This window comes from Salvelinus sp. IW2-2015, linkage group LG4q.1:29 (assembly GCF_002910315.2).
Source record: "Salvelinus sp. IW2-2015 linkage group LG4q.1:29, ASM291031v2, whole genome shotgun sequence".
In the NCBI taxonomy this organism is placed as follows: Eukaryota; Metazoa; Chordata; class Actinopteri; order Salmoniformes; family Salmonidae; genus Salvelinus; species Salvelinus sp. IW2-2015.
Window position 1 is genome coordinate 56,226,385 of NC_036842.1, and position 15,202 is coordinate 56,241,586.

Consider the following 15,202-nt stretch of genomic DNA (forward strand, 5'->3'; position numbering starts at 1 on the left):
CCTTTCAGGTTATGTCAATATAGGACTCGTTTTACTGTGGATATAGATACTTTTGTACCTGTTTCCTCCAGCATCTTCACAAGGTCCTTTGCTGTTGTTCTGGGATTGATTTGMACTTTTYSCAMCAAAGTACGTTCATCTCTAGGAGACAAAACGCGTCTCCTTCCTGAGTGGTATGACGGCTGCATGGTCCCATGGTGTTTATATTTGCGTACTATCGTTTGTACAGATAGAAAGAGAGCATCAAAGGAAAGAAAGGTGGTACCGTCAGGCGTTTGGAAATTGCTCCAAAAGATGAACCAGACAGACCTGTTAATGTTTCTTTAAGAAGCCCTCCTGTTCTCCACTGAGTGTGTGGACAGGTGTCTTTTATACAGGTAACGAGTTCAAACAGGTGCAGTTAATACAGGTAATGAGTGGCGAACAGGAGGGCTTCTTAAAGAAAAACTAACAGGTCTGTGAGAGACGGAATTCTTACTGGTTGGTAGGTGATCAAATACTTATGTCATGCAATAAAATGCTAATTAATTACTTCTGGATTTTTGTTTTAGATTCCGTCTCTCACAGTTGAAATGTACCTATGATAAAAATTACAGACCTCTACATGCTTTGTAAGTAGGAAAACCTGCAAAATCGGCAGTGTATTAAATACTTGTTCTCCCCACTGTATATATATTATTATGTATATTCGTTCCTGCCATTCCTCCAGCCAAATCTCAGGTAGGCCTTCGCAAATATGAGGAAATCTGCCATTATATATGCAGTCTTCCATTATGCACTGAACAGTGTGAAGTTACATTCATTGAGTAGGAGTGTGAATTTCAGTGACAGGTTTTTTGAAGAATGTTTAGAAAACATGAACAAGCGTCCGGGGGGAGGGGGCGAACAGATGTAAGTGCCTTAAAAAGTATGATGGCAATGTCTGACAGGTTCTCACTTGTTTTGAAGGGACTCGGGTGTGAGTGCTTAGTCAAGCTAGTGACGTGTTGCTGGTGGGTGGGTGTGTGTGTGTGTGTGTGTGTGTGTGTGTCTTGTTCACCTTGGCAGCGTAGCTCCACATGTCGATACGGTCCTGCAGTCTCTTCTTACACTCTGGCTGCAGACGCACCCTCTTGTCCTGCAGAGCCTCCATCAGACAGGACATCTCTGAGGAGGAACCAACGCACACTGTCAGGTAATCAAACTTTAYTGGTTGTGTACACATATTTTGCTGATGTTATCGCAGGTGCAGCGAAATGCTCCTGTTTCTAGCTCCAACAGGAAAAAGGGCCAAAGCGGTAAGAGATGTGTGTACGATGGACAGAGGTGTGTATACAAATTGACCGTGTGCGTTACTCACGGCGTCCTCGTCCTGGTGGGATGGCAGCACAGTGATGTTTGATGTCCAGAGCACAGGCTGTGTGGAGGACAGGGTCCACAAAGATGTCTGCCTTACTCTCCTTCAGTATGTTCAACACCTCCTGCAGAGAAAACAGAGAAAGGCGTGAAGAAGGGAGGCATTTTGTCAGACGCTCGACTCCCAGAAAGCGGAACACTGTTACATTCGAGGAGATGAGAACCACCCACCTTCTTGCAGCCCTCCACTTTGATCTTGAGCAGGTTGACTTTGAGACACTCCTCTACTTGACCCGTCTGTTCCTGGGCCGCAGCCTCCTCTGGACACAGCCGAGAGATCTGACACACAGACGCGTGTGTTAACTCAGTGACTTCCCCAATGTGAAAAAAAAAACTTAATAACGTGCGTATACAGCAGAAATAGTATTGTGCAGGACCGGGCAGCCTACTCACCTCGTCAGTGCAGTGCAGCTGCAGCTGAGGGTCCAGTCTGTAGTCCAGAGCTGACTCCTGCAGGATAACCCTAATCTGATCCTCACAGTCAGGCGACAGACGCTGTGGACAGCATTACGCATTCAGTACACACATCCACACAGAGACATATAAAAAAAATAGAAAACCGCCTCAACACGGTAGTAACAAACCCCCCCCCCCCCCCCCCAAAAAAAGGTGAATGAAAAAAAACAACCATTAATCCAGTGCATTCTGACCTGGTCGGCGTATTTGAGTTTGAGACAGGAGATGACCTGTCCCTCTAGCTCGCTGTCCCCTGTAGCCTTGTTCAGGATGCTCTGGCAGAACTTCGGGATGTCAGCCTTACACGACTTCCTCAGCACCGGGTTCAACCTGTAGTCTGGAAAGGACACACGGGAGAGGAGGCAGGGTGAGAACCCCGGGGTTAGATATCGGGTGAGAACAGATGGGACAAGTAATGCTACAGGTGCGCTGTGTTTGCATGCTGGAAGCCATAATCTCTGCTTAGATTGTGAGCAGTGGAGGCTAGTGGGAGGAGCTAGAGGAGGACAGGCTAATTGTAATGGCTAGAATGGCAGAAATGGAACGGAGTCAAATATGTGGTTTCCATATGTTTGATACCGTTCCATTAATTCCATTCCAGCCATTAGAATGAGCCCGCCCTCCTATAGCTTGTCCCACCAGCCTCCTCTGATTGTGAGCTATAGTGTGTGTGTGTGTGTGTGTGTGTGTGTGTGTGTGTGTGTGTGTGTGTGTGTGTGTGTGTGTGTGTGTGTGTGTGTGTGTGTGTGTGTTCAGTATCTACCCGTGTTCTGTGTGATCTGTCTCTTGGTGATCATCTGTTTACACTTGGGGTCCATCAGCTCGCTGTTCTTGTTCTGCTTCAGGCACTGCAGCATGTTCTTGGCATCAGCCTCAGTGCAGAACCGCTGGTAGAGACAGAACACTATGAAACTCAGATAGAACCCTGATGAAGGCAGCGTAGCTGTCGAAACGCTGGTTGTTATTATAAATGACATTCACTGCATGGGAGCCATAGACCATGCAGCTTTTCTCTTGTAAGAATCCCGGACTATAAAAACACTGGAAGAGAATACGCATGGGAGAGACCAACAGGCACCACAAGCCACAGTCATCCTGTCTGTCTGACAGTTTTACTAACTGCCAGGAACCTCTTTTTCAGAAAATTATAATTATACAAAATACACTCAAATTTAAATTCAGACCCAATGCAATCAGCAATCATGGTTTGATTGAGGCGCCTTCGAGCATAACTACATTGTTGAAGACTTCCTTACATTCCTTGCATTTGCCTCGTCTTTGGACCTGTGTTCTTGTGTGCTAAAACGACGCAGTGAAAAAGTACATACCCGGATCATCGGCTTGCAGACCCTCATGAGTTGGTAGTCGAGCTCTGAGTCCATCATCTCTACCTCCTGCAGCTTAAACACCTTGTGGTGACAGCGTTGGGTCAGCTGCTTCTTGTTCTCCTTCAGACACTCGATCACCTATTACAGAGGGCACTCGTCTTCATCGTCATAGTCATCCTCGTCAATCATTCTCATGTAGAAATATTACCGTTGCTAAACGCTTTTGTCTAGGGTATGACTGAGAAGCGAGGCTGTCGTCAGGCTGATGGGAATCAGATGGAGAGGTATGTGTTTAGAACATGCATTAATAATACTGACCTGTGCGTTTCCAAAGGCCACGTTCTGGCACAGCCGCCCGATGTCCTGCTTACAGGAGTCGTAGAGCTCAGGCTCCAGACGGATATCCTCAGACATCTCCAGCTCCTCCACCCTCAGCTGCTTACGACACTTGACAGACACACGCTGCTCCTTCATGTCCTGCAGAGTGTCGTTCCTCACCGTGGTGCTCAGACAGAGCACTACATCCACCCTGGAGGGAATGAGAGAGAGGGGAGCGAAAGAGAGAACGTTTACTTGACAGTTTGTTCAACTAGTTCCGGGTTCTCACTCAGGCAGCACTCACTTCTTCTTGATGTTGGGGCAGAGCTTGAGCACGTCCTCTTTGCAGGCCATCTTAAACTTGTAGGAAAAACGGAAGTCTTTAATCTGGACCTGGGAGGGAAGAGAAGGGACGAGCAAAAGGAGAACAAAAGAGCAGAGAAATGGGAGTGAATCGACGGTCAAGGGCATGGGTTCAATTCTCACAGGGATCACACACATACTTATTATGTTTCAGATCAGGAGTCCTATTTGACTCGGAAACGCCTTCTTGCCCGTCCAACAAGTCCTCATCTACCACCCCTTCTAAACGCGACTAGCCCCGATGCTCCTTCCTCTTTTTCCCCTGCCACGCTACAAAGTTTCTCCCTGCAGGCGGTCACTGAGTCCGAGTTGTTGAAGGAGCTCTTTAAACTTGACCCCAAAAAAACATCTGGGTCAGATGGTTTAGACCCTTTCTTCTTTAAAGGTTGCTATAAATCGCCAAGCCTATCTCTGACCTTTTAAACCTGTCTCTCCTCCCTGGGGAAGTTCCCATTCCTTGGAAGGCAGCCACAGTGCATTCTTTATTTAAAGGGGGAAATCAAGCGGATCCTAACTGTTATAGGCCAATTTCTATTTTACCCTGTTCATCAAAAGTGTTGGAAAAACTTGTCAATAATCAACTGACTGGCTTTCTTGATGTCTTTCGTATTCTCTCTGATATGCAATCTGGTTTACGCTCAGGTTATGGATGTGTCACTGCAACCTTAAAAAGGTGCTAATTGATGTCACCATTGATTCAAAGCAATGTTGTGCTGCTATTTTTATTGACTTGGCCAAAGCTTTTGATATGGTAGACCATTCCATTCTTGTGGGTCAGCTAAGGAGTATTGGTGTCCCTCTCAAAGAGTGCAGTGTATCTGCTGTCTCAGCCACAGCCTGTCACCTAGTGAGTGGCCCACGCTCTTCTCAATTTACATCAACAACATAGCTCGGGCAGTAGGAAGCTCTCTCATCCATTTATATGCAGATGACACAGTCTTATGCTCAGCTGGCCCCTCCCCGGATTTTGTGTTAAACGCTCTACAAAGCTTTCTTAGTGTCCAACAAGTTCTCTACCCTTAACCTTAACCATGTTCTCAACCCTTAACCTTGGTTTGGTAAGAAGAATGCCCCTCTTCCCACAGGTGTTATTACTACCTCTGAGGGTTTGGAGCTTGAGGTAGTCACCTCATACAAGTACTTGGGAGTATGGCTAGAYGGTGCACTGTCCTTCTCTCAGCACATATCAAAGCTGCAGGCTAAAGTTAAATCTAGACTTGGTTTCCTCTATCGTAATCGCTCCTCTTTCACCCCAGCTGCCAAACTAATCCTGATTCAGGTGACCATCCTACCCATGCTAGATTACGGGTCCTTAATTTATAGAGCGGTAGGTAAGGGTGCTTTCGAGCGGCTAGATGTTTTTTACCATTCGGCCATCAGATTTGCCGCCAATGCTCCTTATAGGACAAATCACTGCACTCTATACTCCTCTGTAAACTTGTCATCTCTGTATACCAGTCAAGACCACTGGTTAATGCTTATTTATAAAACCCTCTTAAGCCTCACTCCCCCGTATCTGAGATATCTACTGCAGCCCTTATCCTCCACATACAACACCCTTCCTGCTAGTCACATTCTGTTAAAGGTCCCCAAAGCACATACATCCCAGGGTCACTCTTCTTTTCAGTTCGCTGCAGCTAGCGACTGGAACGAGCTGCAACAAACACTCGAACTGGAGAGTTTTAGTCTGTCTGTCTCTCCTCATTCAGACTCAATTATGAGTCTGAATGAGGAGTCTGAAACAGCCAAAACTGTCTTACTGACAGTTTTGGCTGTTTCGTGTGATGCATTGTTGTCTCTACCTTCTTGCCCTTTATGCTGTTGTCTGTGCCAAATAAGATTTGTACCATGTTTTGTGCTGATACCATGTTGTGCTGCTGCCATGCTATATTGCTACCATGCTGCTATGTGTTGCTGCCATGCTGTTGTTGTCGTCTTAGGTTTCTTGTCGTGATGTGTGTTTTATCCTATATTTTTAATCCCAGCCCCCGTCCCCGCAGGAGGCCTTTTGGTAGGCCGTCATTGTAAATAAGAATTTGTTCTTAACTGACTTGCCTAGTTAAATAAAAGGTGAAATAAAATAAAAGACAAATAAAATACAACAGTGCTGGGAGTATATTTGGAGTTGGGCCACAGAGACTCACCAGCTGGAAGTGTGTGACGCCCACGGCACACTTGTCGTTCATCTCCTTCTGGTGTTTGTTCTGCACCAGACACTCCATCAGATCCCCCGTGTCGATCTGGTTATCTGCCATCTCCTGGGAGAGAGAGTGAGAGAAATAGAAAGTGGTCAGGAGCCAAAGACCATAAGGAAAAAAGTTTGAGTACTGTTAGTCAGAATACAAAGCCATTGAAATACAGTATGTCTCTTGTCCTTATAAGAATCAGTGAAATCAGTTGAAGATGCAGTATGTAGAAACACAAAACAGAAAGAACAAAAACTAAACTTAAAACGGGAAGAATGGAAATAACGCACATAGAACAGATCTACCGCTTCTTTGACTTGCTTTCAACGAGAACAACAGATCTATAACTCACATTTCTTTTTTAATTATGGATCATTTGAAATTCTAGACTCTTGGCAGGATAGATATCCCTGTCATTGGTAGTGAAATTGAAGGGGGGGTTGGTGGTATGAATAGCCCTGAGAGAGAGCTCATCGCTGGGGTAGAGGTAGGACTCACGTGACAGTAGGACTGGATGACTGGCTCACAGGCTCGCATCAGCAGTGTCTCAATCTGAATGTCCTGGTGGGAGGAGARAAGAACATCCTTTTACCATGTGACCAACCATAGTTTACCACAGCCAGTTCCTCACACAGAGCAACCAGTCAATGTGTCCCTGGTACTCCTTTCTTACCTCAGACTCCAGTTCAGTCAGGTTGCCCACCACATCTTTGCACTCTGACACCAGGTCTTCTAGGTGGTCCTGTAGACAGTCCAGCTCCTGGAACACCCAAAAATACCATGTCAGACTTCAATACAGAAAACATACACCTTGGTTATGCAATTATTACTGTGCCCCTGATCTAAGCCCAACATGGTTGACCACATGTTATAGTTAACGAGTACAAAGCATTCTAAAGAAAAATGATCACGCCAGCAGTTACAGGCTACAATAAATAGATGATATGGTTTAATATGCAAGTGATAAGAATTGTGTGAGACAGACAGCAGGTGGTCTCGTCCAGTACCTGTCCAGACTCTGCCTTCTCACTGCACCACTTCCCCAGGTCGGTCAAACAGCGCCTCTGCAGCTCCGGGTCCAGCTTCACATCCAGCGCCCTCTGGTGGAGGATACGCTGCACCTCCACTTTACAGTCCCGAGACAGCTAGGAAATATCAAAGAATAGAACCCAACATTATAGTACTCAGGATCAGGGTTGGGGTCAATTCCCTTACAATTCAGTCAATTACAAGTCAGGTTACTTCCTGAATTCAAATGGAATTGAGGCCAACCCTGTTGAGGATGCAGGACAAGCGACAACCAGGCAATAGGGGACATTGGAGCCCAAGACAAGACAAGCAAGCAAGCATCAATGCTAATGGAATGTCCAATCAAAATGAATGATACTTTTGCTTGTAGTGTACCTTCAGTATATTGATTGGGTGATCACATTAAGACATTATCCCAACGTTGTCAATGTCACCAAGCAACCATTCCAGTCAAATATTCAAAGATTATTGTTATTTTCATTGCAAGGCTGAAGATCATTCCCGAGTACAGAGACCAGTACATTACCTAATTCCACTTCTGACACCAATGCCACATTCAACATGTAAAGGTGCACACGGATACATCAAGTGATAAGCTATATAATTATATTTTCAGCAATGTGTTCAAATTGACATTCGACAGCAACAAAAAAAATCCCACATTTTCCCCTCATTTTGACCAGAATCATCTTCAGGAATCAGAACCCAATCACATCACGATAATCATCATCATCACTGAACTTACTTACAATGTAACCTTGTTTTCCTGTTTGTTCCACTGCATTCCCCTTTTAAAAAGGACAACACTTTCAGGATGTACTGAAGACAGATGTACGGTATTTCTAAAGGTCTAAGTTTAGTGGTTAGAGCGTTGGACTAGTAACCGAAAGRTTGCAAGTTCAAATCCCCGAGCTGACAAGGTACAAATCTGTCGTTCTGCCCCTGAACAGGCAGTTAACCCACTGTTCCTAGGCCGTCATTGAAAATAAGAATTTGTTCTTAACTGACTTGCCTAGTTAAATAAAGGTAAAATAAAATAAAATAAAAATAAGATCACTTCAGACAATAGTTCTTTATGTGATTATTGTAAGTAAATCTATATCACTATTCCTCTACATTAGGCACGGATGCGTTTCCTGTGTGCAGTACGCAGCAGTCAATCATGAGTATATAAAGACATACGATTTGGACACACCTACTCATTCCCGGGTATCTTTATTTTTACTATTTTCTACATTGTAGAATAATAGTGAAGACCTCAAAACTATGAAATAACACATATGGAATCATGTAGTAACCAATAAAGTGTTAAACACATCAAAATATATATTATATTTGAGTTTCTACAAAGTAGCCACCCTTTGCCTTGACAGCTTTGCACTCTTGGCATAGTGGGACTATCATTTGTTTTTCTACAGAACAATGACCCAACACACCTGCAGGCTGTGCAAGGGCTATTTGTCCAATAAGGAGAGTGATGGAGTGATGCATCAGATGACCTGGCCTCCACAATCCCCCGACCTCAAACCAATTGAGATGGTTTGGGATGAGTTGGACCACAGAGTGAAGGAAAAGCAGCCAACAAGTGCTCAGTACATGTGGGAACTCCTTCAAGACTGTTGGAAAAGCATTCCTCATGAAGCTGATTGAGAGAATGCCAAAAGTGTGCAAAGCTGTCATCAAGGCAAAGAGTGGGTACTTTGAATAATCTAAAAWTATTTTGATTTGTTTCACACTTTTTTGGTTACTACATGATTCCATGTGTTGTTTCACAGTTTTGATGTATTCACTATTATTCTACAATGTAGAAAACATCAAAATAAATAAAAACCCTTGAATGAGTAGGTGTGTCCAAACCTTTGACTAGTACAGTATGTAAATATGAATGCATGTATGTCTGTGGGTGCAATCCTACCCGCCGTCCCTGCTCCTCTGTCCGGTACGCGTGGCGGTACAGACAGGAGAAGATGGCGCCGGGTGGCATCATCTCGCTGGTCTCGTTCCAGCCGTGGGTGTGACACAGGCGGGAGGCGTCGCCCTGGCACTTCTTATACAAGATGGGGTCCAGTCTGGGAGGCAGAACGTTTGTGTAAGGAACGGTCAATCAAATGCATCTAGAATGCCCTTTTTACATCAACAGTTGTCACAGTGTTTTACAGTCCTCCGGCCTTGACCCCAACGAGCAAGCAAGAGCACGATGGAGGAAGAAGACATACCAGGAAAATGCAATGACCAGGCATAATAAAAACCCTTATATGGAGCCTGGTCAGGCTCCTATATTAACGATACAGTGGTTAAAAAGGCTTTGAATGTGTGGAGGATTCCCATAAACTAGCATTGCCACTTACTTCCAGTCCCGTGCTATGAAGTACTGCAGCTCCAGCAGCCTGTGTTCACAGTCCTCCACCATCTTGTCTGTGTACAGGTGCTCCATCAGACACGACAGGATCCTACACAATCACAACAAACACACATTACCAGAGCTGAAGTATGACAGACAAATGATGATATATTTTTTGAAATCACTGTTCTGGTACTTCTCTTTCCTATTATCTATGTAAAGTGAGCAGGGGAGTGGAAGATTTGGGTGACTCACATCGGGTCTCCGTTGCGGATGTGTTTGCAGGCTGTCTGGATGACAGACTCACAGGCCTCGTTTAGGGCCCGGTCGATACGGTAGTCTGCCCCAGGGTCTGCCTCCTGGATCAAAGTCTGGAGCTGGGGGGGGGGAGGGGTGGTCAATAACATCCAATCAATCGATAGAAATAAAAGTTGGGGGAAAAAACATTATTTGAAGAGGATACAGTACAGTATGTCTATTTTCGTTCTGGTCCATGGCTGCTCTTTAAAGCTCCAAACTTAATGATTGTGCCCTTAATCTCAGTCTTGATAACTCATCTCCTAATATCTATGGTGAGATTTTGTAGGTGAACTGAACTCACAGCTTTCTGGCAGAGGTTGTCGATGGCGCCCAGGTCTCCTCGGCCTACCCTCATCAAACAGTGCAGGGTGCGTCCCTTGCGGTGGAGTCCGGAGCAGTGGGCCTCGATTTCCCCACGGCAATGCAGCACAATCTCTGGGCTCAGAGAGAAGTCCTCCATCAACATCCTCCTGTAGTCCAACATCTCCCCCTGACATTCACCGCTCACCGTACGACCTAGAACACACACACACAAAGACGTCAGAAAATGTCATGTAGGAACTGCAAGTAGGGCACTTGAAAGACATTTAATTTCATTAACTGAAGAGAAAAACACTAAAAGTAACACCAGAGTGACACCATGTGAGAGTTTTGTACTCCAAAGGCAGATATACAGTACCAGTCAAAGGTTTGGACACACCTACTCATTCCAGGGTTTTTCTTTATTTGTACTATTTTCTACAATGTAGAATATTAGTGAAGACATCAAAACTATGAAATAACACATGGAATCGTGTAGTAACCAACCAAGTGTTAAAAAATATATATATATAGATTTGAGATTCTTCAAATTAGCCACCCTCTGCATGACAGCTTTGCACTCTTGGCATTCTCTCAACCAGCTTCATGAGGTAGTCACCTGGAATGCATTTCAATGAACAGGTGTGCCTTGTTAAAAGTCAAGTTGTGGAATTTCTTTCCTTCTTAATGTGTTTGAGCGAAGCGGTTGTGTTGTGACAAGGTAGAGGTGGAATACAGAAGATGGTCTTTTACCAAATAGGGCTAAGTCCATATTATGGCAAGAACAGCTCAAATAAACAAAGAGAAATGACAGTCCATCATTACTTTAAGACATGAAGGTCAGTCAATGTGAAACATTACAAGAACTTTGAACTGTTTCCTCAAGTGCAGTTGCAAAAACCATCAAGCGCTATGATGAAACTGGCTCTGAATGGATRATCTCCACGTGTGTGGTTCCCACCATGAAGCATGGAGGAGGTGGTGTGATGGTGCTTTGCTGGTGACACGGTCAGTCATTTATTTAGAATTCAAGGCACACTTAACCAGCATGGCTACCACAGCATTCTGCAGCGATACGCCATCCCATCTGGTTTGCTCTTAGTGGGACTATAATTTGTTTTTCCAACAGGACAATGACCCAAAACAAGGAGAGTGATGGAGTGCTGCATCAGATGACCTGGCCTCCACAATCACCCGACCGCAACCCAATTGAGATGGTTTGGGATGAGTTGGACCGCAGAGTGAAGGAAAAGCAGCCAACTAGTGCTCAGTATATGTGGGAACTCCTTCAAGACCATTGGAAAAGCATTCCAGGTGACTACCTAATGAAGCTGGTTGAGAAAATGGCAAGAGTATGCAAAGCTGTCATCAAGGCAAAGGTTGGCTACTTTGAAGAATCTAAAATATAAAACATATTTAGATTTGTTTAACACTTTTTTTGTTACTTAATAGTTTTGGTGTCTTCACTATTCTACTACAATGTAGAAAATAGTAAAAAAAGAAGAAAAAAAAAAAGAAAAGAAAAGTGGAATGAGTAGGTGTGTCCAAACTTTTGACTGGTACTGTACATTTACAAAACATAAGAGATAGAACAGGTGGACACTCAGATATAGGTTAGGAAGACAAGAGCCAGCCCAACCTCTGTGTACGGCAGACTCCAGACAGAGTAGCAGGTAGGAGAGGCGGGCCTCGCGGGCACGGGGCATGTTGGTGTCCGCGCTGCAGCGGTACTTCCTCAGGTCCGTCTTGCAGGCCTTGGCCAGGGAGTAGCTCACCTTGTAGTCCTGGGCAATCAGCTTCTGACGAGTGGTCAGAGCATCTCTGCACTGTGGAGGACAGCCACAACACACAACAGCTCTGGTCACAATCACTCTGACTTATTGACTAATGGCCAGAAGAACGAAAATAGATTGACCAGAACAGACATTCCAGTTTTTCCCCTAGGATTTGTGGGCGTGGTAGTGGTCATTGCCAATGGCGCTGCCTCCACCCAAAATTTTAGAGGCCCTCCTCTTGGCCACAGAGACAACACTTTGCTGTTTTATAGTAACTGCCCAGTGTTTCAGATTTCTATAATTACTTACAATAGCAGTGAAACAGTTATTTTCCAAAAATGTTAAAAAGCAGCTTTTCTTTGTTGGAATGGTGTGGGCGTACCTCAACAACAGAATGGTGTGGGCGTACCTCAACAACAGAATGGTGTGGGCTGGTTTTTGAAGTGTTTTTTCTCCAATTTATACTTTATAGGACGAGTCAACAACATTATTTGAGTATGCGTTAACACAAACTTTTAAAAGGTGAGATTTTCACTGGGCAGTTACTTTAAAGCTAGTTTCCTGCAATTCTACACATTTTGCAGGGCTCAACATTAACATTTGTCCTTGTCTGGGACAAGTAAATAAATAAAAAATTAGTGGACAAGAATATATACACTAAACAAAAATATAAACACAACATGCAACAATTTTACTAAGTTACAGTTCATATAAGGAAATCAGTCAATTGAAATACATTTATTAGGACCTAATCTATGGATTTTACATGACTGGGCCGAGGAGCAGCCATGCCCACCCACTGGTGAGCCAGGCCCAGCCAAATCAGAATGAGTTTTCCCCCATAAAAAGGCTTTATTACAGACAGAAATGTTCCTCAGTTTCATCAGCTGTCTTGGTGGCTGGTCTCAGATGCTCCCGCAGGTGAATAAGCCGGATGTGGAGGTCCTGGGCGGGCGTGGTTACACTTGGTCTGTGGTTGTGAGGCTGGATGGACATACTGCTAAATTCTCAAATATTCTCTAAGCTGGCTTATGGTAGAGAAATGCAAATTCTATTCTCTGGCAACATCTCTTGTGGACRTTCCTGCAGTCAGCATTGCAAGCTCCCTCAAAACATCTGTGGCATTGTGTGTCAAAATTGCACACTTATTTTCACCAGCACAAGCTGCACCAGTGTAATGATAATGAGTTTTAATCAGCTTCTTGATATGCCACACCTGTCAGGTGGATGGATTATCTTGGATAAGGAGAAATGCTCATTAACATGGATGTAAACAAATTTGTGCACAAAATTTGAGAAATTATATTTTTGTGCATATGGAACATTTCTGGGATCTTTCATTTCAGCTCATGAAACCTGGGACCAACACATTATGTTGCGTTTTTATATTTTTGTTCAGAATACATTTCAAACAATTACTCAGATGGATCAAGGCCAACATTGGAATAATATTCAAATACATTTTTCATGTATATAAATAAAAAAGCCTACATGTTAAAGTGTAGATGATATGCATATGCTATTGGCTATAGCTCTGTGTCCAAATCGATGCTGACGAGGGAAGTGGCAGAAAATGTAGCCAAACTTTAATGACACTTTTTATTTACCTACATAAATATAGGCTTAACAAGTCATTTTGACAAATATAATAAAGAATAATTAACATTTAACGTCTAAAGCAGGGGTATTCAACTATTGCCCTACGATGTCCGGTTCTACCTGATAATGAATTGCATACAGCTGGTGCCCCAGGTCTGAATCAGTCCCTGATTAGAGGGGAACAATGAAGCAAGCAGTGGAACTGGCTTCATGGTCCAGAGTTGAGTTTGAAGGGATCTAAAGGCTTGATTCTTTCGACATACTCGCACGGTTCATTCATATCAAATCGTCACAAGACCGGAGCGTGAAGGACAGTGCCTGTTGCGCACCACAGGCCAGTGGCGACCCGTCATTCAGAGCCCCACCTGTTTTGAGCCCCACCTTTTTTTGCAAGAAAATATTTTTTAAATAAAAAAAAAGTGGTGCTTGCCTGTTATACATGTAATTTTGGCATTAATACATGTCACATATCAGTTTGCAAGCAATGTAAAAATATATACACTACCGTTCAAAAGTTTGGGGTCACTTAGAAATGTCCTTGTTTTTGAAAGAAAAGCACATTTTTGGTCCATTAAAATAACATTGAATTGATCAGAAATACAGTGTAGACATTGTTAATGTTGTAAATGATGTAGCTGGAAACGGCTGATTTTTTATGGAATATCTACATAGGAGTACAGAGGCCCATTATCAGCAACCATCACTCCTGTGTTCCAACAGCACGTTGTGTTAGCTAATCCAAGTTTATAATTTTAAAAGGCTAATTGATCATCAGAATACCCTTTTGCAATTATGTTAGCACAGCTGAAAACTGTTGTGCTAATTAAAGAAGCAATAAAACTGTCCGTCTTTCGACTAGTTGAGTATCAGCATTTGTGGGTTCGATTACAGGCTCAAAATGGCCAGAAACAAATAACTTTCTTCTGAAACTCGTCAGTCTATTCTTGTTCTGAGAAATAAAGGCTATTCCATGCGAGAAATTGCCAAGAAACTGAAGATCCCGTACAACGCTGTGTACTACTCCCTTCACAGAACAGCGCAAACTAGATCTAACCAGAATAGAACGAATGGGAGGTACAACCTGAAAAATCTATGACGTCATTATGATTCGACCTTGTTTTTTTCCTGAGTTCCCAGTTGTGTTGACAGCACCATAAGTCCAGAGAATGCCAGACTTTGATGACAATATTTGCCCACAAAGGACCGCGGCGCCACCTTACTGTTCAAGTGAGCACAAAAAGGTATAGTTATATGGACTACGTCCGTCCTAGCTCGCTCATTAATGTCTGAAAAGAAAATGTCATTAGAAACCACATTTGATTAAGCAAGACAGCCATATAATTTTTTCTTTTTAGGCAGTATATGAGGCTGAATGAACTGTTTTGCTGCCAGACAAGGCTCTGCTGATAGCCAGGTGTAGCAGTGGTAAGATGTCGGGATTGCCGTTGGGACAGCTTTATGTAAGCCCTAACAGATTGTGTGCACCGTTTGTCGTCGTTATAGTGAAATTAACCTGATGAGGACAGAGGGCGCTATTTTCACTTTGGGGGAAAATCGTACCCAATTTAAACGGCCTCGTACTCAATTCTTGCTCGTACAATATGCATATTATTATTACTATTGGATAGAAAACACTCTAGTTTCTAAAACCGTTTGAATTTTGTCTGTGGGTAAAACACAACTCATTTGGCAGCACACTTTCTGACCAGAAGGTGGAAAGTCTGAAATCGATGCTGTGTTCAAGGGCCTGCCTATAAATGGGCATGATACGTATGACTATACGTGCACGTCATACACCTTCCCCTAGATGTC

General features: G+C 43.6%; 1 protein-coding gene across 2 annotated transcripts in view; it reads right to left on the reverse strand.

The window, feature by feature from the left end:
- The window catches only part of LOC111962200 (Golgi apparatus protein 1), a 54,977-nt gene that overhangs the window by 6,836 nt on the left and 32,939 nt on the right, over positions 1-15,202 (reverse strand). Inside the window, exons 7-25 of one of the 2 annotated variants that reach the window (XM_023985096.2) lie at positions 11,656-11,842; positions 10,018-10,232; positions 9,672-9,793; positions 9,424-9,525; positions 8,991-9,144; positions 7,825-7,863; positions 7,054-7,191; positions 6,720-6,806; positions 6,545-6,607; positions 6,005-6,118; positions 3,802-3,890; positions 3,498-3,708; positions 3,180-3,317; positions 2,615-2,738; positions 2,046-2,188; positions 1,789-1,890; positions 1,567-1,674; positions 1,340-1,460; positions 1,040-1,146 (exon numbers count right to left, since the gene is read on the reverse strand). In XM_023985096.2, the coding sequence (XP_023840864.1) occupies positions 1,040-1,146; positions 1,340-1,460; positions 1,567-1,674; positions 1,789-1,890; positions 2,046-2,188; positions 2,615-2,738; positions 3,180-3,317; positions 3,498-3,708; positions 3,802-3,890; positions 6,005-6,118; positions 6,545-6,607; positions 6,720-6,806; positions 7,054-7,191; positions 7,825-7,863; positions 8,991-9,144; positions 9,424-9,525; positions 9,672-9,793; positions 10,018-10,232; positions 11,656-11,842 (2,364 nt within the window). The remainder of the gene's footprint in view (positions 1-1,039; positions 1,147-1,339; positions 1,461-1,566; positions 1,675-1,788; positions 1,891-2,045; positions 2,189-2,614; positions 2,739-3,179; positions 3,318-3,497; positions 3,709-3,801; positions 3,891-6,004; positions 6,119-6,544; positions 6,608-6,719; positions 6,807-7,053; positions 7,192-7,824; positions 7,864-8,990; positions 9,145-9,423; positions 9,526-9,671; positions 9,794-10,017; positions 10,233-11,655; positions 11,843-15,202) is intronic. The other variant, XM_023985097.2, reaches the window with a different exon arrangement.